Source organism: Motacilla alba, chromosome 19 (assembly GCF_015832195.1).
Source record: "Motacilla alba alba isolate MOTALB_02 chromosome 19, Motacilla_alba_V1.0_pri, whole genome shotgun sequence".
NCBI classification, from domain to species: Eukaryota; Metazoa; Chordata; class Aves; order Passeriformes; family Motacillidae; genus Motacilla; species Motacilla alba.
The window spans coordinates 5,207,666-5,229,387 of NC_052034.1; the positions used below are offsets into that span (position 1 = coordinate 5,207,666).

Sequence of the window (21,722 nt, forward strand, 5' to 3'; positions counted from 1 at the left end):
TACCAGCCCTTGGTTTAGGAATTTTTACACTGCTGGTTCTCACTTCCATGATTGAGAGCAGCAGCTTTAAATGTTTGAGCATTATTTTCACTGTTAAGTGCAATTTGTGGTCTTTTCCAAGAAGGGACAGATTTTGCTCAGCTTTAGAAGTCTAAACTTTATCTGTTTTCAATGAATACAATTCAAGTTCTGTGTTCACTTTAAAGTCCCGGAGACCACAAACACAAACATAAATATAAGAGAGCTGCTTCCAAACACAAAATGAGCCAATAAATGGCTACAAACAAGATCCAGATATTCCTACTATGCACTGAAAAGCAATTCTGGCAAGGTTTGCTTTGGCCAGCTTCATCCATATTCAAGATATCCAGTACAAAACTCTGTGAAAGGCCATCCCAGGTGAAGAAGTTAAAAGAAAGCAAGAGCAAAAGAAGTGCTCCAGTGATTTACAAAGTCACCAGCTCAGGCAACACACTTAACTTGCCAAGTGCCAGCTCCAAAAGGCTGGAAAACCCAGATTTATTTGTTTTATCCATTTAAATAAATGCTTTTTTTCCTGCAGCAGCAAGGAATAAACTAGCACAAGTTCCTGGAGGAGAAGGGAAACCCCACAAGAGCTGTCCCTGATGGGCCAAACTCACACACCAGAGCCTGAAACAGTTTGAAATCTTTCTGTTCCACTATTTTTCAATAAATATTCTAAGTTTTGAAGATGAACCATCTGAACTCGCTTGCTTTTAGCATTCATTCAGAACACCTCCCTCATTTTATCTGTACAAACCACACATGCAAATGGAATTTTGGCAAAGAACAAGTGACTAGAAAAATATATACTGGGTACTATAATAAACAACAAAATTAAAATGCTGTCTGTCTGGGGCTGTAAGTAAAGCTATTAAACTAAAATAGCAGCCAAAATATTAATGAGTGTTCCATATGTCTGCAATATTTAGATCAGCTTCAGTTTTTAACAGCTGCTCTTAGCACCAGAAAACAAACAAATTATCCTTCAAAGCAAACTTGGAAAAAGCCTCAGTAAACCCTCAGCCTTGGAAATCAGGTTTCCATTTCTTTACAGCTCCTCCTGGCTTTGTTTATTACCTGAATCCTCTCTTGTATTTTGAAATCAAATCCATTTCAAGAAGAGAGAAACCCAGACAATTTTTACAGCTTGGCCTGAGCTTGCCCCACACAGATGGAGGCCTCAGAAAGGTCAGCAGGCTGTAAAAACTTCTGTCAATTTTAGCAGTGAGACACAACCAAGAAAATTTGCAATTTCTAGTACTGAACACTTGTTTTAACTGAGTGCAGAGAAGTTCATTTGTTTGTGAGCCTTTTGAACTAGGGAACTTTTAAATTGTAACCAAAAAGGGTGAGTTACTTTTTTCCAGGCTGAGCTATCAACTATGAATTTAAAAAATCAACCTGCCAGCCTGTAATACACTGATTAATGACAATTTTTCTAAAATGAAATAATGCAAGAGTGTTTAGGGACTTCAAAACCCCAATTCCTTTTTCATTCCTCTCTACCTCATCAGTATTCCAGGCAGTTCATTCAGGATCAGAAGGCTGGTGGAAGACAGCCCTTTGAAATTGTTTAATTCAATTTTTTTCCCTGATTACTCTGCTGCAGCAGAAAAAGTCACCTTCTTTTAATAAACTATGTCCAAAAAGAACAGAAGCAGAGTTATTAATTCTATTTCCAACAATGGTAATGAGTTTTTCAGCGGATACCTCCAGGGATAAACAGCTCTAATAGCCCAACTACTCAAATTCCAACAACATTAAATTCAGACTCAAATCCTTAAGTTTAGGTTAATCAGCACCAGACCTTTCTCCATCTTTGGGTTGCTCTACAAAGAATTGGAAAATCAGACATTTTGATCATCGTGGGCTGTTTTCTATGGGTCATTTTTCAAACCCTGCTGAGTATTTGGGGTGTCATTTTGTGACAGAGCTTCTGCCAAGACTCATCTATAAAAAGCTGAGCTCGTCCATCAAGTTTGAAATCCAGACGAGAAAGCTTTTCCCACTGTTAATTCTGACTCAGACTAATTTTTGTATTACACATCTTGATTTGTGCCTGCTCTACAAACTTCACCTTTGCAGGAACAGCATTTACCCAATAAACACCTAACAGCAGACAGCCAAGAGCAGCAATATTAAGAAGAATAATGTCACTGGAAAGCAAATCTTTTGAGGGTATTTTATATTATATTCATATATATATTACATTTCATATTATATTTAATAGTCATACATGCATTATATGAATATATGAATATATCAATATATTATATTAAGAATGTTTTATTGAATATAATATTTATATAAATTATATAAATATATATTTTTATAATTTTAATATATTTATATTATGTAATATTTATATAATACTAATATATAATAATATTTTGTATTATATATTAAAATACCAGCATTTACACAGCACAATTTCCCAAGGCAAATCCAAGCAGCAGCAGGCCCAAGGTTAAGTTTAGCACAAATTTTGGTTCAGAAGTGACATTACCAGTTCCCCAACTTCCTGGGCAGCCCTCAGGAGGTTCAGCTCCACACACCAAGGAGCACAGCTCCAAAGAATTCCTTTGTATTCCCCCAAAGAAAACACTTTGTGAGAAAGCAAAAAGAGTCAGAAGCAGACTCCAAACCCCCAGAGCGAGCACACTCTGCTGCCCCAGAGCTCCAGTGCAGTCAGTCAGTAATTCAACCCACAAAAGCCTTACCCTCCTCGTGTTTTCCACCACCTTCTGATCTGGCTTCCCGTAATTGGGGGGGTTGGCATAGGGGTCGTAGCCCAGTTTGGCCAGCATGGGGGCAATCACTGGCATGTCCTGCAGGACATCAGCTGGGATCTTCCCCACCCACTTGGACAGGGCTTCCACATTCACTGGCTTGATCACTTGGTCAGTGGATCTTTCAACCCTGGGGAAGGAGAAAAAGAAATTATATTTTCCATTATTAATTAATTAATTTTCATTTTCCATTATATGGTTTCCATTATTCTATTTCCGACCAATTCTTCTTCAATAGCATTAAGATCTTTAGCTTGTTTTGTTTGGGTTTTTTTGTTTTTCCTCCCATTTTTCTTCTTTCCCTCTCAAATTTCATGTTTTCTTCAGAGCTGATGGGAAGTGAGGTTCTAATGAGAATAATTTGCACAATATTTGCAGATGCTGTCAGGTTTAGGCTCTCGCACTGTGCTGGAACAATTTCTTTATTCCATAAAAGCAGCAGAGAAAGCCCAGGAACTGTTAAGTGAAAAGTAAACCCACATCCACATAGAAAGCTGTTTTCCCACTGGCACATTCCCACATTTGCTGTTTAATTGTCTAGGATGTGTTAAAAGTTGTATTCTAAATTCCAACCCATGTCTTATTTCTTCTCACAACCATTCTGTGGTTCATTTTTTTTTTTTAAACTTGTTTAATAAAAGAGAGACCTGAGATGACAGAAAGCTACAAACTACAGAAGTATTTCCCATAACCATTCCTTGGATGGTTTGGTCTTTACACAGATCTCAAAGGCAAGTGCACAATTAATGTCATATTTAGAAAATCATCCATTTCTTCTTCATTTAAGCACGAGTCCTAATGTAATTTATATTTCTGCTCTACTTTCGTGGTGTGTTTTATTTTTCCAGGGAAGAAATCTGGCACTGCTTTTTCTTGATGATTGTAAGACACACAACTTCTTTACTGTGCTTATTCCTGGAACAGAACTCGGGCTGAATAATTGAGAACTCCCTGAGTTTTTACTCTAAATAATTTAAAACTTTTTTTTTTTTTTTTTCCTGACCTCAGAAAGAGTTTGGACATTATTGGATATATAAAAGGAATATTTCTGCCTGCCTCACAGCTGATGCTGAGCACACAGCAGTCACCAGAGTTCACCTTGCTCCTCTTTTTCACTCCTCAGCAGAGCTAAAATCCTCCCAGGCCAGAGGAAGGAAATCTCTCATCCAATGCTGGAGGGTCAGCAAGGTGAAATATTTAAAATACAATCAACAAAGAACAAACCAGACAGGGAAATGCTCCTGAGGAAACTGCCTTGGCAAGCAGGGCCTTCAGATTGGTGTTTGATGGAAGCTGAAAAGGAGCTGGCAAACAAAAAAAAACCTCTAAAAACCACCCAGCATTTTCAGCTTTATCCTCTTCAAGCATCAGCAGAGACTCAAAGCAAAGGCAGGGCCCCAGAAGGGGGTTTTGGGACCAGGAGTTATGATTAAATTTCAGCATTCTGAGGGCTGAAATTGGACTGAACTCCTAAGTCTGGATGGAAAATTAAAAAGTTTAGGCAATGTTTTTTGTGATCTTTCTAATTAGAAGATGAGCATCTGACTCCACATTAAATTAGCAAGAAAAGAGCTGCTAACAACTGAGATCCAGGAGTTCAAAGCACCACAAGAGGAGTCCAGAGGTGGATTGGGACACTCAGGAAAAAATTATCACGAGGTGTCTGAAAACAGTAAGATTTATGGTCCTTAGAGCCAGCCAAGCCTAAAACCTCCTCACCAAAACTGCAAACTGATTTGAGAATTTAAAATCAGGGTGATGCTGGGAGAACCAGGAAATGAGCCTGGCTAAGAGCTTGCTGGACCCCCCAAAAATGTGTGTTACAGCTCAGTTTGAGCCTAAATTTGTCACAGGTGGATTCCCCGTGCTGATGTCGAATTTTAAATGTGTTTTGTCCCTCTGTCATTTTAATCTTTGCTAACAACACCCTCAGCATGAAACATTTCCTGGTGATCGACTGCAGTTAGCTGCCCCCAAGCAGCTAAAAATCCACTGCTAAAATCCAACTGATGAAAAATCCACTGCTCCACATTTGGTCTGGTTAAATCCTTCTCTGTGCTTTCAGTTAAGGTGGGAAGGAAAATAAAACAATTTGTGGGAAAGATTCCTCAGATAAAGAACTTATGAGGACTGTGAGGGAACTCAGACTGGGGGCAGGAGGAAAGAAAAATGTAAAAATCCAAATAGAAAAACAAGGGAACAGCAATTCTTGGGAAAATCAATTATATGGCAGTGATTCCAGCTCTGGGAAGCACACAGGGCTAACCCCAAATCATTCTGCATCTGTACCAGAATCAAACGAGAGCTATGTACTAAATATAGGAAATTCTGAAGTAATTCTGCCTAGACAGCTATTTCCATAAAAAACCTAATAAAAACTGCTCTAGAGGGGTTGACATTTCTTTACATCAGTGGTCAGCACAGCTGCTTGCACTTAGGCAAATGCCAGAGCTCAATTAACAATCCTGGTTAGAGCATGGAGTCCATAATGAATTCCTTCAACAGCCACGTTGGCAGGGACTTCAAACCAAGCAAATTCCCATTCCTGCAAATCCTGCACTGCACATCCCTGCAGCCCTTGCAGTGTGCCTGGATCAAAATCAAAATAAGGGGTGAGAAATAAATTCTGAACATTTATTCAGAGCAGGTAATAACACGGTTATAAAGATCTTTTAGTGACACTGTGATCTCGTTCTCAAAATGATTTTAAATATCTCAAGGTGACAAAAACTTCTCAGATTTCTTTTCAAAAAATACCTGCAACAATTAAAACATCTCCAGGCATCCTGGGCTGGACCTGAGGCAGCAGCACGAGTCTGAAGGGGATGCTGAGCCTGTCTGCAAGACCTGGAGGTCCTTCAGGTGAGTGAGAGATGACTAAAGCAGGGGCTCTGCTTGTTTCCAGAAGTTTTTACAAATGTCCCGGCTGGGAATGCCAAACCCAGCAGGTTTTCACTGGAACAAGAGAATCAAACTGGGAAATCTCAAGCTCTCCCTGCACAATTTCAACTGGAATCTCAAACACACAACACGGGCGTTGAAGGTTTTGATATTCACTGGGTTTTCTGCAGCCCCTGAAAGCCTGAGCCACTGAAATCATGATCAAATCCTGCAACTGAAAACCAAATTTCACCACCTACTGCAAGGGTATTGGATTAGATAAACCCACCCCAGACATAACACCCATTTCTCAGTCTTCTTCCACCATTGCCAGAGCCTCCTGAAATCAGAAATTGCTTCCCCAGATCATCTCCTGAGAGATAATCAAGGCATAAAGAACTCTGGGGCCAGACTGGACTGAGGGTCACAAGAACATGTCCACACTCTTGTCTTAAATGTGAAGGTTTTACTAAAAAAATAAACACGAGGCCCCATTTGGCTTTGCTCAAGCCATGTTCTTAATTTTTAGAAACAAATATTCTCAACTCCTCACACCCCATTCCAGCAGATTTAATAAGAAATATTAATAAGAATTCAGTAAAGTGGTTGAGTTTTACATTACAAAGGTCCATCAATTTTTAAAAACACCAATCTGGAAGCTGTGAGGCAGTAATATTTTACTAGAAATGGGATGATACAGTTATTTTTTTACAAGACACTTAAAGCTTGCCAACCACCAGAAAACAAAAAGTAAAAATAAGTGATCTCCACTCAGGTGCTGCTGAAGCAGCAACAAAGCCCAGAATTAGGGAGAAGTTCCCATGTGGATCAGGTTCCAGGCAAGTATCACAGGGCCCTGCTTCAGGTTAACATTTCCACTTTTTCAATCTGCTGCTGAGCAACACTGCCACAAAAAGGGATGAGATCCCTTCCTGATAACCTGGGAACAGTGGAGGCTGTTTCTTCAGTGGGAATGGTGATGTGAAACCTCCACAGTGCAAATATCTCATTGTTACCTGAGTTTAAAGTTCTCTTTGTAATCACTGATAATAACTTTGTATTTATTAGAAAATCCACAGCAGTGTTCTTAAGCATTAAATGAAGGAAATCTCCCCATTTTTATTTCCCAAACTGGAGTCATAATAACTAGAATTGCCCTGTGACAGTCTGTGTGTGCTTGCTGTGCAAGGTGTCTCTCACTCAGAAGCACGTGGCCAGTGCTGAACACCCCAAATGCAGGAGCTGAGTAATTGAACTGGGCAGGCCTTGCTGCTGGAATAGGGCTTCTTAGTCAGGATTTCAAAAATTAACCTGGTGGATTCAAAAACAGGAGGAGTGTCAAAATGTGACATTTTTCTCTCTCAGTGTAAAGATGAAACAGGTTCTGTATTTCAGCTGTTCAGCTGTGAACAGTGGCAAAGAAACCAGAGCAGTTCAACCAGAGAATAAATCAGATTATCTTTCAACAACACCCGTCTAGTTTTCCTAAGCAGAGCTGAATTTTGGATTCTGAAAGCAGCTGAATCAGGTGCACAGATGGCCCAACAGAACAGTGAAAGATCTGCTTACAACAAGGTTACTTTTCACCAAAATGCTCGTCATTTTGGGAGCACACGCCAGGAGAAAAGCTGCCAGCTCTGCTTTCTATTCTCTTGGAGCAGATTCTCCAGTTTCCTGGAAGAGGATGTTCTTGGCAAACTCGGCTCCAAGGCCATTCTTGCACTGACAACAATATTGTTGCTGAAATCAAACGGGTGATGTGACCAGGATGGGTGACACCAGTCCAGATAAAACAGCTCAGGTTTATTTAGGGGCACAGAGAAAAGCAAAGCTGCTATCAGATACTCAAATTCAAATTAGCCTCGATCATTTAAAGTTACATTACACACATAACCAACCTGAGATTGCAAACTGTTAATTAGCAATGAGTTATTTTCAAGATGCACCATAAATCAGCCGCCCAAGGGAGAAACTGAAATCAAGCTGGGATTTTTATATACAAAATGCACTATTTTAGAACAGCACAAGGTGGAGGAATGAAGGCTCATACTCACTTGGAAAGAGAAACCCCCCCCGCTTTTCCAATCATCTCCTCATGGTGCAGCACTGCCTGGTTCCAGGGGATGTGCAGGAACTTGAGCAGAGTCCTCATCCACCTCTCCGGGTGCAGCACCAGCTGTTCATAGTGCACCAGCATGCACCTCTGGAAGCCCACCTCCATGCACTGGTTGTACATGGTCTCTATGGCCCGGTTCCACTTGGTCAGGCAGTCCCTGTAGCTGTTCAGGTCAAAGCCAGCTATGGTGACCTTCCTGGAGATCATGGAGTGCACGGAGGCACGGCCATCCCGCACCATCAGCACGAACTTGGCGTTGGGGAAAATCCTGGCCAGGTAAGTTAAGGATTTCAAAGCGAAGGGATCCTTGTTGCACAGGTAGGGAGCGGGCTCGCCGTGCTTGACGATGATCTCCAGCAGGAAGGCCCTCATGGCCGAATCCAGCACCTCATCCGTCACCCCGGCCTCGTCCAGGCGGATTTTCTCCTTGCTGGACCTGGCCCACATCTGCTTGACGGCCAGGATCCTGGGGATCACCCTGGTCTCCTCCCCGCAGCGGACGTCGGGGTGCGCGTCCAGCATGGCGCGCATCAGCGTGGTGCCGCTGCGGGGCACGCCCCCGATGAAGATCAGCGGCGTGTCCTTGCTGTAGGGCAGGCTCCCGTTGGCACCGCCACCCGGGGCCGTTCCCGGCGTGGCCCCGGCGCCGTCGCCCCGCGGGGGCTGCCCGCGCTCCTCCATGCGGTGGTGGCACTCCATGGCGTGCTGGCCCAGGTAGAACACGGTCGCCGAGCTGATGGCCAGGCACGCCAGCAGCAGGTTCTGCTTCAGCTTCCCCACCATCTTGGGAAGGATCAGAACACCTCCTACTCCAAAGTATCCTCTAGTTCACGTGCCATGGGGATCCCGATCCCAAATAAATTAAGGTCTGGCGAGAGAAGAAAAAAAAAATTAGAACATTTTTTACAATAAATTACTTTTCCAAGAGATGACACAAGAAATTACTCTTGGAATTACTTTTCCAAGAGATGAGACAAGATTAAGTCTGAAACCTCAAAATAGCCATGGGGATCCCGATCCCAAATAAATTAAGGTCTGGTGACAGAAGAAAAAAAAATTAGAAAAATTTTTACAATAAATTACTTTTCCAAGAGATGACACAAGAAATTACTCTTGGAGTAACTTTTCCAAGAGGTGAGACAAGATTAAGTCTGAAACCCCAAAATAGCCAAAATAAAAGCAGGGTTTCTCATATCTTTTTCAGAAAGAAATTTCTGAATTTCAGAAGTTTCTCATTTCTTCTTCTCATTTTATTTTTCAGTTCAGCTTCATAAAACTGCATTATTCAAAAGCAATTTTCATTTCTACAGATGAGAAGAAAAAAAAATAGATGATTTGTAAACATGCATAAGAGTCTGAACAAAACTTTTAGATAGAAAATAGTTTCAAAATCTGTCTGTTAAATTCCATTTCCAAGAAGGACTAAGAACATGCCATGTTTTAGAGGGAATATCAGAGATTATATCAAACACTGGCTTAGACAAATCTTCATTCTGCTGCTGGATTACTCCACCTGTATCTTTATTTTTCCCGTTTCTAATGGTTAATATGGAGACAATCATTGACCTGTGCTCTGCAGTTCACCTGCTTTGGGCTTTCAGATCAAGTGGGCTGAAAACTGACTCTTCCCAAAATTCCAAAGAAATTAGTACTCTACTGGAATTTTAAGGAAGATCTGGCTGTTCAGGGCTGAAATAGTTCACTGAGCACTCAGAATCACAGATGCTTTTAATTGGGAGGAGCTCCAAGCACGGAGGTAGCGCCAACACTTTAAATGATCGGCTTCCTGCAGGCTTTTCCATCTCTGTCAGCACGGCAGGACACAGCCCCGAGCACACAGGATCCTTCTGCCTGCTCCCTGCTCCTCTCCAAGCACTGCCCACCTCACCTTTTCCTCCTAAACGCCAGGGTTCGCTCAGAAATGGCTGATTTGAGGAGGCTCTCCAGCCCTGGGCCTGCTTTATGGAAGGTACAGGCAGAGGACACAATTCCCACCGAGCAGTGGGCAAAGCAGGGAATTCCTGCCGAGTTTTCCTCTGCCAGGCCATCCAAGAGAGGGTTTTGCCCTTCCCATTAACAAAGCTTATTCCAATCAACAGCTGCCACAATGCTCCACTCAAAGTTCAACTTTTAGTCTCTGTTACCAAAATTAAACTCAAATCGAACTCAAAGATGAATTCCCTTCTTGCCTGTGAAGTGGCCAACACTCTCTGGCCAGAGCACCACTCACAGGAACAATTCATCCTCTGTGACATACATCTCCTTGCTTTAACTGGACCTTAAATATCTGAACATTCAAAAAAAAAAAAACCCTCAAATTCCCAGAAATTTAAGTGGAGGTCATCTGAACAGTGCTCAAAAAGCAAGGAAAATAAATCATGCAGTTCATATTTCCACAGCACCAAAAATCAGTTTCTCTTCCGACTGAGCATGCAGACCTAACTTGAAATAAGGGAAGGGGAAATTATTTGCTTAAAACTAACAAATAATACAGAATCTTTTAAAATTCTTTAGATGCAGCACCCACTGGAGAGAAGAGTTAACGCAGAAGAAACAGCATTTCAGCACAGAGCACACAAGCCCTACAAATATTTACACTTCCTCCAATCCCTACCATTACTCAGTTTGAGTAAATGCCACAAAACTAATTTCCTCAGGAAGGAAAAAGAAAAAAAAAAATCCTCCACAGAAACCTTCATCTTCCAAATTAAAACCTACTCCTTGAAGATACACCAGCATTCCCCAAATGCAAAGTTAGGTAGGTGATCACTGGAGAAAAGCATATCAAGGTCAAATTTAAGATTTATATTAGAATACCTGTTCAACCAAAATAAAATGAACCCAGCTTTAACAGCAAAGCTGAAGAACTCTCAGTATTGGAGGAAAGCTGGTGATTGAAGGCTGAAATCTTTAATTTAATTTTAAGCAAGTGATGACTTCCTCTGGGCGCAATTCCAGCTGTGAATTCCGTTAACGCTGCAGACTGTGAGGAGGGTTCCGAAATTCCTGTGAGCATTGACTCACCTACACCACCAAAATCCCAGCCATGTGGCAAAACCCCACACCACTCACCCACAAACACTTGCACTCGATGCAGTTATCTGATTCGGGAAGCTCAAAGTTGCCAAAGGCTGCAAGACCATAAAGAATGAGGATTTCAGTGTCCTACAACCTCCTGTCCTGGTTTTTTACCTGGAAGCCATACCTGGAGCATGCGCTGCCATAAAGACCAGGGTTTTGTGTGTCAGCAAAGAGGAGCAGTCAGGAAAGCTCCTCTCACCAAGTTCATTTATTCTCCAAGCCAGCAAACTCCCCTCTGTGGCTGAAGTTCCAAGGAAAGCTCTTTGGGACAAGGATGACATATGAAAGTTGCTGCCCTTCTGCAAACAAACCCCACCTTCCCTCCTCCCCGTGAGTAAGTGCTCTGGAGCACATCTGTCAGCCTGAAGGGTTGTAAAAGTTATTATTGCTCTGCTGCTAACAGGAATTCAATTGACAGCGTTTCAAAATCACAGCAGGGCAATCAGCAAGCCCTCTGAGCTTTGAAATGCTGCGAGCTTTTTATCTGAGAAGGGCAAAGTGCCACTCACCTTACAAGCACAGACAGCTTTTATTAAAGAAAAAATAATCCCAAAACAAACCCCACAATCACCCGAACAAGCACAGCCCCCTCACACAAAACACCAGCTGAGGAACTTGTAGAATACTACAGTGGAAGAGAGGCTTTGGCAGCAAGTTTCAAGTGCCAGGATAAGAAAGAATTCCCAGAAAAATTTATGTGGAACTAAAAAAAAAAAAAAAAAAAAAAAAAATAGGATCTACAAGTTTCATCACAAGACAGTGCAGCCAAGCAGAATTGTCTGTAAGTGAATTTTCTGCCCAGAAAAGTCAGGCCTATGAGTCAGCCTCAGATGATGTTAGCACAGCAGAACTGACTGCCCTGCTTTGTTTCCTTCTCTGCACACAATTCATCCTCCTGCACCCACTCCACGCAGCAGGTCAAGACCTTTTCCCTCAAGTTCACCCAAAAAACGTTGAAAATTTTTAGCTCAGTCAAGAGGAAAGCCATCCGTTCGTATTTCACGCTCGTTTGGGGTGTGCTGGTGTTTGAAGCATTCCCTGCAGAGGAATAAAAGCTGCTCCGTTCCCAGGCTGTGCAAGGAATCCTCTGGAGCTGCAGAGCTCAGCCTTCCCCTGCGGAGGCTGGACAGGGAGCAGCTCCCTTCTCCTGCTCAGGCAGAGCTTCTCCAGGGCTAAACTGAGAGGGCACTGACAGTGGCATCATCCATCCCAAAATAAACCACAGTCCCAGATATATATAGAGCATTTCGCAGTGATTAACTTGTCCTCTGCTTCCATGGCCTCAGCTCCTGGCTCAGATTGACCACCAGCTCTCCTTCTAGGAAGAGCACAGCTTAGATTTTATGGGGTTTGGTTGGGTTTTTTTTTTTGTTTTTTGGGTTTTTTTTAAATGGGATTTGTTCCTGATTTGTTCCAAGTGCAGTGAGAAACTTCCCCTTACAGTTCTCACTGCAGGAACTACAGAAACGTTGTCACACATTTGCATTCCCTTGAACTTGGGCTTTTCTGATGGGTTGGCTGAAATGTAAAGCTCTGAAAAATGTAAAGGGCCAGAGTTGGAGCTCAACTCTTCTGGAGAACTCTGCCGGGAGGAAAGGTCACTCTCAGCTCTGTGTCAACAGGGCAGGAGGCTCCACAGGCATCCTCACAACAAAAAGCCAATAAAAAGGAGCTTTTTTGTGCCAGAAAGTAGGAGCAACAGAGAGGCAGGGGAAGAGTTCATACCACTGGAAAGCTGTCTTTCCCCTCATGCCTTCCCACCATGCTCCTAGGATTCCTTTTCCTCCTCAGGAGAGCTGCTCAGTCCCTGATTCTCTGGGGCTATGACAACACCCCCTCCCCACCCAAGGCTCTGTGGAGCAGGCTCCAAAACACACCCTGCAGAAACAGAAGATTCTGATGCACAGCCTGACTCCTACACCCAAAACTACAAAGGAAATGCATTTTACAGGGGCTAAACTGAATGAAAATGATCCCAAAGTGCTGTTATCCATTGTCATTCTCTTGGAGAAGGAGAAATGAAAATGCTGTTAGGACTTAAAAAAGTAAATGTCAACTCTATCACTTTCTTCCCTGCCTCTTCCTGCACCTTTCACTTTTTCTCTCTTAAAATACATACTGGAAAGGCAGCAGACACTGGGAATTCTCGAGAATCACCCTCAAAACAACACACATTTAGAAAGTGAAGAGTTCTTTCTTAGAGGAACATCTGCCCTAAGCTCTTTCAGCATCCCTAAATGAAAGCTTCCATATCAGGGAATACAACACACAACCATGTAACAATTTCACTACTTCTATTACAACCACATTATACAGAATAAAAAAACCCATATGCTCATACTTCTGCATTTCAGTTTTGTTACCCAAGCACTCAAAATTCAACACTTTTAGGTTTTTTTAACATTTAAGGCCTCTAAAATGACTTTTAAAATCACATCATTAAGAAGTTCTTCTTCAAATGAAAGGAAATATCTTTATCTATTCTACTCTACTTACATCTAGAATATATACAGCAAATTATCAGGATTTGCATAGAAAATGGTCAAAAAAGAGTTACCAACGTGCTCCTGCTTATGCAAAAACAAACAGTATTTGTTAATTTCTACAGCTCCTGCTGGGGAACAATTCAACAAAAGGAATTTTACTGGCGACACACAGAGGCTTCGAGCTCTCTAAAGTTACACATAAAAGAAGAAGAAAGCGGAAAAAGAGGAAAAATGTCACAGTGAGAGCAGATGAGCTCCTGCCCTGTGCATTTCCCAGTGTGCTCCTCAGAGGGATTTCAGCGCTCCGTTCTGCACCGAGGCACTGCGGAGAATCAAACTCCTCAGTGACAGCAAAACCACCCGGATCGCAACAATTCGCACGGCACACTCACAAAAACAACTGGAAATCGCAACGGCGGCAGCAAAGCCACTTCCAGCTAAGCGACAGCTTCAACCCCCTGCTATAAAACTACCAGATTGTGAAACTATCGACCTGACGGGGCTTGGAACAAGGGAAGGCGTCCCCAGAGCCCGTGTCAGGCTTTGCCCGGCCAAGCCGCCCCACGCCTGCCCGCAGGTACGAACCCAGCGCTCCAGCAGCGGCCCCGGAGCCCCCTGCCCCGCCGCGGGCCCTCCCTGCCCCGAACAAAGGCACGGGCAGCGCCGGGAGCCGCCGCCGCCACTTCGCCCGCCCGCGGGGAAACTTTGGGAACGAGCCGGCTGCGGGGGCTCGGCAGCGGGCCCGGCCCTGCGCATCCCCCGCGGCACCGGCCCGGCGGGCACCGAGCCACCGCCGCCGCCGCCTCAGGCCGCGGCCCCCAGCCCCGAGCACGGCAGGGCCGCGGGCGGGGCAGGGCGGAGCGCGGCGGGCACGGGCAGCGGCGGGCGCGGAGCCGCCCGGGCTCGCCTCAGGTGCGCGGCGGGCGCGGCCCCTCACCTGCGCTGCTGCTGCTGCTGCTGCCGCCGCCCCCGCGCCCGCCCGGAGCCGCGCAGCAGCGGCACGGCCGCCCCTCCGCCGCCGCGGCTCCGCTCGGGCACCATCGCAGTGGGCAGGGAGCGGGACGGGGAAGGGCTCCGGGAGCGGGATGAGGAAGGCTGCGGGATGAGGAGCGGCCCCGGGAGCGGCCGCGGCGGCACCGCCGCCTCCCCTCAGCCGCGCGGCTGCGGCTGCCATGGAAATCACAACCACGCCCTGATTGGTCGCGGGCCTCGATGTGTCGCGGGCCGTCATTGGGCCACCGCCGATGATTGACGGCGGGGAGGCGTGGCCGCTGTTGTGTCCCCGCCCCTCGCGCACATCTGGCGCGCACATCTGGGCGGCGGCGCCTCTGGAGCGGGAGCGCACGTGCGGCAGCGTCTGGCCAGATGTGCCAGGCAGATGTGGGCGGCCCGCAGCCCGGCCCGGCTCGCACGCCCCCTTCGCTCACCGAAAATCATTCCCGAATGACGAACGCAGGGAAAACTCTGCCCCAATTCTGCCCCCGGGCTTGGCTTTAGGAACCTCCCAGAGCAGCCCGGCCCCGGCTGTCCCGTACATCCAGGGAAACGCCGAACTCCGAGAGGCGCTGGGGCCGTGCTGACAGCCCCGCTCAGGTGTCCCCTGGGGTCACACACCTGCTCTGCAGCAGAGGGAAGCGCCAGCCACGTGCCCACCACGTGTGCAACTGGGAAAACATCTGGAACAGCGTCAGGCTGGAGCAGGAGTCAGGCTGGAGCAGGAGCCGGAGCCAGCTGCTGGCACAAACCTCAGCTCTGGCCCACAGCTGGGTGAAGCAGCCAGGAAAGGAGCGAGGGTGACTCTCAGCCCCTGGAGGTGCAGCTTTAGAAGGAAATTCACATCTCGAGATGAACTCACCTCTCAAAAAGCGTGGCCTGAGCCCATCCTGACCCCTTCATCCCCAGTGCTGCTTTTGAGGAGCCAGGATCAGCTCCTCAAAAGTGGGAAAACACGCTGAGTTGGACTTGCTGAGGTTAACACAGCGATATGGGAAAGCTAAATCCAACGGAAAGCACATTTCTTCTCCACAAACAGAAGGCCAGATGCAGACAAACAGCCTGCAGACATGTCAGTGCTGCTGCAGGGTCACAGCAAAGGGAACAATCCCACAGGACATTCCCCAGATTTGTGCTGCCTGCCAAGTGGCAGGGGGGAAATCAGCCAAAGGGATTCAACATCCCAAAATTCACTCTGAGAAAAGCCACAGTGAGAGAGGAGAAGCATTTCTCTCCCGAGGTGAATATGGATCAGCTCAGGTGCCTTTTGTTTGCTAAGAAAATCAATATTTGCCATGCAAGCAGATACCTGTGTCCATGACAGGGACAATTATTTTCATTCTCTGAAAAGCTCTGCCCTGGAAGTCCTGAATTTCCAGAGTACCCAGCACTTGAAAAGCTTTTAAATGTGCTCAGAGAGCTGCTGGGAGCCCAGAGAAACCCACAACTCCTTTCAAAGGTAGCAAAATCCCTTTCAAATCTCTTTTCCCTGGCAGCTATTGATGAGGAATAAACGTCCTTTGCTCCCAAACGCAGAGGGATTTGAAGCAACGATTTCAGGATGAAACAATCTGTCTCCTGTTTCCAGTAAGTTTGCCTCGATCCATTAAACAGCTCTTTTCAGATGGCTTTATTGGTTTTTCTTTTATGGCTTTCACTGTGACTCACACAGATTGTCCCTTTTAAAGCCTTCCAATCAAACGGTGCCTCCGGGCTGGGGGAAACGCTGCTCTCCGAGGGAAAAGGGGGAAAACCAGCGCTGCTGGATGGAGCAGCTGGGAATCCAGGACGCAGAGGGTGCCCCACGCCGGGCTCTGCTTTAATCAATGCTCACCCGACAGCCACAGATCAAACAACCCAGCAAATATTGCACAAACCTCGCACCCAGGGCTGCCTGGGGGCACACAGACACCCCAGAAGGGACGGGGGGAATGGCCCAGCTGGGACACTGGCACTGGTGCCAGGAGCTGGGAACGATCCCCCCTGGGCTCAGCAGGGACGAAGGATGAGCCCAGGGGCAAAGGGGCAGCTCAGGGGGAGCAGGACGGGGCTGCAGGGTCACAGGCTGGGCTTTGCTGGGCTCTGGCAGGAGCAGAAGTGGCTGGTTTTCCTGTTTGCCTGTGTTTTCCTGTTTCCCCCTCTTTTCCCCTGTTTTTTCCCTGTTTCCACCTGTTTTACCATTTCCCCATTTTCCCCTTTTTTCCCATTTCCCTATTTCTCCGTTTCCCCATTTTCTCCTGTTTTTCCCTGTTTTCCCATTTCCTGTTTTTTCCGTTTCCCCATTTTCCCCCGTTTCCCCCTCTATTTCCCTGTTTTTCCCTCTTTCCCCCTGTTTTTCCCTGCTTCCCCCTCTATTTCCCTGTTTTTCCCTGCTTCCCCCTCTATTTCCCTGTTTCCCCCTCTATTTCCCTGTTTTTTCCATGTTTCCCCCTGGTTTTCCCTGTTTCCCCCTCTATTTCCCCACTTTTCCCTGTTTCCCCCTCTATTTCCCTGTTTTTTCCCCATTTTTCCCCGTTTCCCCCTGTTTCTCCCCATCACTGTCCCAGCTCACGGTGGTTGCCGTGCTCTCAGTTCCAGCTGTGCCTGGGGTTGCTGCTGGCAGGAGGAAGAAGGAGCATCCCTCAGTTCTGGTGCTATCTAGGATCTCAAATTATGCTTTTTTTCTCCGTGTCATTTCCAGATGTGAGCCACAGCACCCACCAGACTTTCCCTGTTTTACCATTTCCCCATTTTCCCTTTTTTTCCATTTCCCTATTTCCCTGTTTCCCCGTTTTCTCCTGTTTTTTTCCCTGTTTTCCCCATTTCCCCCTCTTTTTTCCCTGTTTTTTTCCCTGTTTCCCCCTCTATTTCCCTGTTTTTTCCCTGTTTCCCCCTGTTTTTCCCTGTTTCCCCCTCTATTTCCCCATTTTTCCCCGTTTCCCCCTGTTTCTCCCCATCACTGTCCCAGCTCACGGTGGCTGCCGTGCTCTCAGTTCCAGCTGTGCCTGGGGTTGCTGCTGGCAGGAGGAAGAAGGAGCATCCCTGAGTTCTGGTGCTATCTAGGATCTCAAATTATGCTTTTTTTCTCCGTGTCATTTCCAGAGGGGAGCCACAGCACCCAGACTTTCCCCCCACAGGGCAGAGCCCAGCCGGGCAGGGCAGGAGCCAGGCACAGCCAGGGCAGCTCAGATGTCCCAGCCCCAGCAGCAGGGACACGTTTTGCTGCCTGGGCCCTCCTGGGGAGCAGCATCTCTGCTGCCACATCACCCCAGCACTGCCCTGACCTCTGCTAGCTGGGGTCTGGCACATTCACAGCCCAAATGAGGCTTTTTTTCCCCTCCCTGGACTCCAAACCCAACGTTTTTCCTGCCACCAACTCCACTCCAAAAGTGTTCCTGGATTCAAGTCCAGTGTGATATTTAACAGCTTGCTCCTCCAGATAGCCTGGCCTTCATCCAGGAGCATTTTACCTTAATTCCACCTCCCAATCCCAAGAATGCAAAGAATTTCCCCCTGGCTCTGTCCAGCTCATTCCAGGAGCCCTGAGCAGGGTGAGCTGTTCTGACCAGAACTGTTAAATATTATTTTTTTCCCTCTAATCCCTCAGCAGCAATGGCACAATCCCATTCTGTGTCTCACATGAGAAGGATCTCTCATCTCTCCTTCATGGAGAAGCAGCTGGAGGAGCTTCAGTGCTTGTGGTTTTCATGTCTGAGGTCACCAAAAGGAGTTTGGAAAGGCAGGGAGGCTCAAAAAAATCTCTGTTAGCTCCGTTGTAGGAGTTTAGAGCCTTCAGAGGAAGAACTGAAGGGAGGGATTTGGAGGATATGATAAAGCACACACAAAGGAGCAGGGCTGGATTTCAGCTCGTCCTGTGGAAATTCATTTGGTTTTTGGGTGAAGTTCCAAAATCCCAAGCCCCGTGTGCCCTGTGCTGGGCATCCTTCCCATCCATCCTGAGAGCTTCCTTGGCTCAGGGATGTGCTGAGTCCATCCTGGTATCTGGGCATTTATGGAGGGGAACAAAACCACGGGGAAAATTATGGGATTGGCACCTTCCTGCCCAAGGGAACTGCCAATCATTCCATCAGCACAGCCCTGAAACCCTCAGTGTGCCTTGGAGGATCCCAGGGCAGGATCCCTGTCCACAGGCCAGCTCGGAGATGCCCTTGGGCTGGGGGTGATCCCAGACCCCTGAACAGGGACAGGGAATGGGATTAACCCTCTGCTGGCTGCAGCTGGCACCCAGCACCACAGATGGACCCCAGCAGTGTCTGCAGGGCAGGCTGAGCCAAAAAAAAAACCCACCCTGGACATTCAGGAAAGACTTAAAATTCCCAGAGGAGGAGAAAACCCAAGAACTGTGTCCACAAGCCTTTGAGTTTAGGGAAAACAGGCCCCACAAGACATGAAGCTGATGACATTTTGCTGCATCTCAGGAGTGTGAGATGTTCCTGCACCCAGATCCTGCCTTGGCCCTCACACAGCTGATTTTAGGAGCAGAGCAGACCTGTCAGCCACACACCCAGCCAGGACAGCGGTTAACTTGGAAGGATGTTGGTGTCTGGCTCAGCTTTTCCCAGAGGAACACTCATTTTTATTGCTTTTCCCTGCTACTGAGATTTTTCTGGCCCTCGTGCAGCGATGGCAGTGCCCGTGCAGAGCCTGCCCTTGGCAGGGCAAGGTTTGTCCAAAAACCACCCAAACCAAGCCACGGGAATCCCTGGGGGAGCAGAAATGCCATTGCCAGGGTTTGCCAGCAGAACCCCTCAGCTGCCAGCACAGGGATCCCCCAAAACTGCAGGTTTGCATCACCCTCGTGCAAACCTGAGTGCATCTCCAGCTCCAGCTTTTCTCTGGATTGCCTGGCACGGATCCCTGGCTCCCGCAGGCTTTGGACTCCTCTGCTGCAGCACCAAGCAGGCTTTTCCTGCTGCAAGCACCATTTCAGGAGGACTGAAACTGAGGGCACCCAGGTCAGGAGAACACGGATTTCATTTTTACAATCCGACCTTCACCTGCTCGTGGCTCAGAGAGGATCACGGTGATTTTTTGCTCCAACCCCAAAAAGCAGCATTTTCTGATAAACACCTCCACGTTCCCCAGGTCTGCCTGATCCCTGCTGGTTTCTAGATGGGACAGCTGTGAACTGACTTTGCCACATGTCTGCAGAAATAATTCTGGGGGCAGGAACATCTCCATGCTGCCCTCATCACAGGCATTTTAGGCATCACACGGATTTATTTCACAGGAAGACTTTTCCCCCCAGCTGCAGGAGCCCCTGGAGGGGCAGATCTTTGGGATTTTCCAGCTGGTAGGAAGTCCAATAAATACAGAAGGAGCTGTTTTTCCAGCCATAGGCATCTCCCCAGCCCTTGGCTTGCAGACAGCTGCTGATGTGGCACGAGGACGTGTGCGGGAGGAGAGCTCATCTCCGGCACGGGGACATCCCAGAATAACCCATTGCCTAATTCCTTCCTCTTCTTTAGGTTTTCCTTTAAAAAAAAACCCTAAAAAACCCCAAATCAGTATTACACAGACTGGCTAAGCTGGAGTTTTTATAAAGTCTCTGCTGAAGGCTTTGGGTGATGTGTGATGCTCTCAGCTGACCCTTTAAGAGAAAAGAGATTTCTTATTTTTTATTTCTTATTTATTTCTTATTTCTTGTCCCATGAGGTTTAAATGGCTGAAAATTCCCCGTGGTTGGCAAGATCAAGGCCTGAGTTTGTAAAGATTTAGCACACTGGCCTCCTAATGAGATAAATATCCATCAGCTCGTTAATAAAGAGCTCAAAAGGAATTATCTCATCTGCACCTGGAAAATGGCACAAGGAAGTGAAAGCAGCTCACAAACCCCAAAAAAATAAAATAAAAAACCCCACTGCTAAAGATACAGGACCAAAACTCTGAGGCCAGATCATTAATGCTGCTGATGGGATGGTGCAGCCCTTTTCTGTGAGGTTCTTAGCAGGGGAGTTCAAATTCCCAGAATTAAAGATGAGACGAGGAGTTTGAATCCCTTCCCCACCGTGGTTCCTGGTTCCAGATGTATTTTTGTGGATGCACCCAGCAAGGACAACACCAAACCACAGGGGTCTGGATCTGCCACCCCAATCAGCCCTGTCCTGTTTATCTGCACAAGGGCATGAGAGACCCTTCCTGCTTTGCCTAAAATGCATTTTTATATCCACAAGATCCACACAAAATGCTCTGGAAGAGGTTCCCCAGGGATGGGAGCTCACCAGAGTTCAAGGGGCATCTGGATTCTCCTACTCATATGGTTAACTTTAGGAAGAGCAGGGAGTTGGACTCACTGATCTTTAGGGATCCCTTTCAACTCAATCTGTTCCATGATTCTATATCCTCTTCTATAAACACTCACATAAAAATATAAATAATTATAAATAGAATTCTGCCCCAGCTGGTGGTTGGTGCCCACCCAGCCTCCCTCACTCCCCTCAACAGGTCAGCAAGGAAGAGAAACTGAAAACAAAGCTCAGGGGTCAAGAGAAACTCAGGAGCCACCCAGAGCCACCAAAGCTGCCAAGAGGAGGAGCAGGCACAGCTCCTTCACCACCTGCCCTGCAATTAAAACTCCAAAATTATCCCAAAAGCACCTTTTGGAGCCTCAGCCAGGACACTGAGCAAATGTGACTGTGGGATCAACCCTCATGAAAGCATTTGGGGAACCATGCCAGTGCCTGCATCTGATTTTTTGCCTCAGCTCCAGCCAGCTTTAATGCAACATCAGCTTGGAAGCTGTAAAACATCAGACAAACAATGTAAACCAATGCAAGCAGCAAGATTTAACAGGAAACAGGCTGTGCTCTTCGCTGGCTGGATGGGAGAGCAGCTGGCTGGGGCAGGGATGATCCCATCCAAAACTCCTCACACCCATTTGCTGATTTGCAAGGAGAAAAAAGGGGGCTGAAGGCTGATTTCATGGGGGGGTTGGTGTAAATCATCTGTTTGTGCTTTCAATTGGGACAAAAGGCAGAAAAGTCACAAAAAGAGACAGATAAAATATTATTAAACTGAAAAAAATAAAAAAGAGCAGCAGGAGGAATGGGATGCCTGGAGATGTTGGGATTTCCTGCTTTTCGAAGGATTGGCAGTGGCATCGGGAGGAATAATGTCTGTGCCCTGGAGCTGGAAATAGCTGCACTTAACACCTCTTTGGGGGATTTGAAGGCTGGCAGAAAGCTCCAGGAGGAATTTTCTCCTGCCAGCTGTGGCCAGGGCTGAGCTCACCAATGGCACCCGGAGCATGGATCTCGTGAGGCTCCAAACAACATCAGGGACAGAGCCAAAACCTGCTGGGAAGGCTGCGAGCCAAGGGATGGGAGTGTAGGACAGGCCCTGAGATGGTCATTG

At 46.6% G+C, this 21,722-nt stretch overlaps 1 protein-coding gene across 11 annotated transcripts in view; it reads right to left on the reverse strand.

Annotated features, from left to right (window-relative positions):
- TPST1 (tyrosylprotein sulfotransferase 1) overlaps positions 1-21,722 on the reverse strand; it is a 30,930-nt gene that overhangs the window by 8,948 nt on the left and 260 nt on the right. For 8 of the 11 annotated variants that reach the window (XM_038157990.1, XM_038157989.1, XM_038157991.1 and 5 more), the window contains exons 1-2: positions 7,748-8,592; positions 2,745-2,943 (exon numbers count right to left, since the gene is read on the reverse strand). In XM_038157990.1, coding sequence (XP_038013918.1) covers positions 2,745-2,943; positions 7,748-8,592 — 1,044 coding nt within the window. Of the gene's footprint in view, positions 1-2,744; positions 2,944-7,747; positions 8,678-13,961; positions 14,128-14,313; positions 14,585-21,722 lie in introns of those variants that run through there. The other 3 variants (XM_038157980.1, XM_038157982.1, XM_038157981.1) reach the window with 3 other exon arrangements.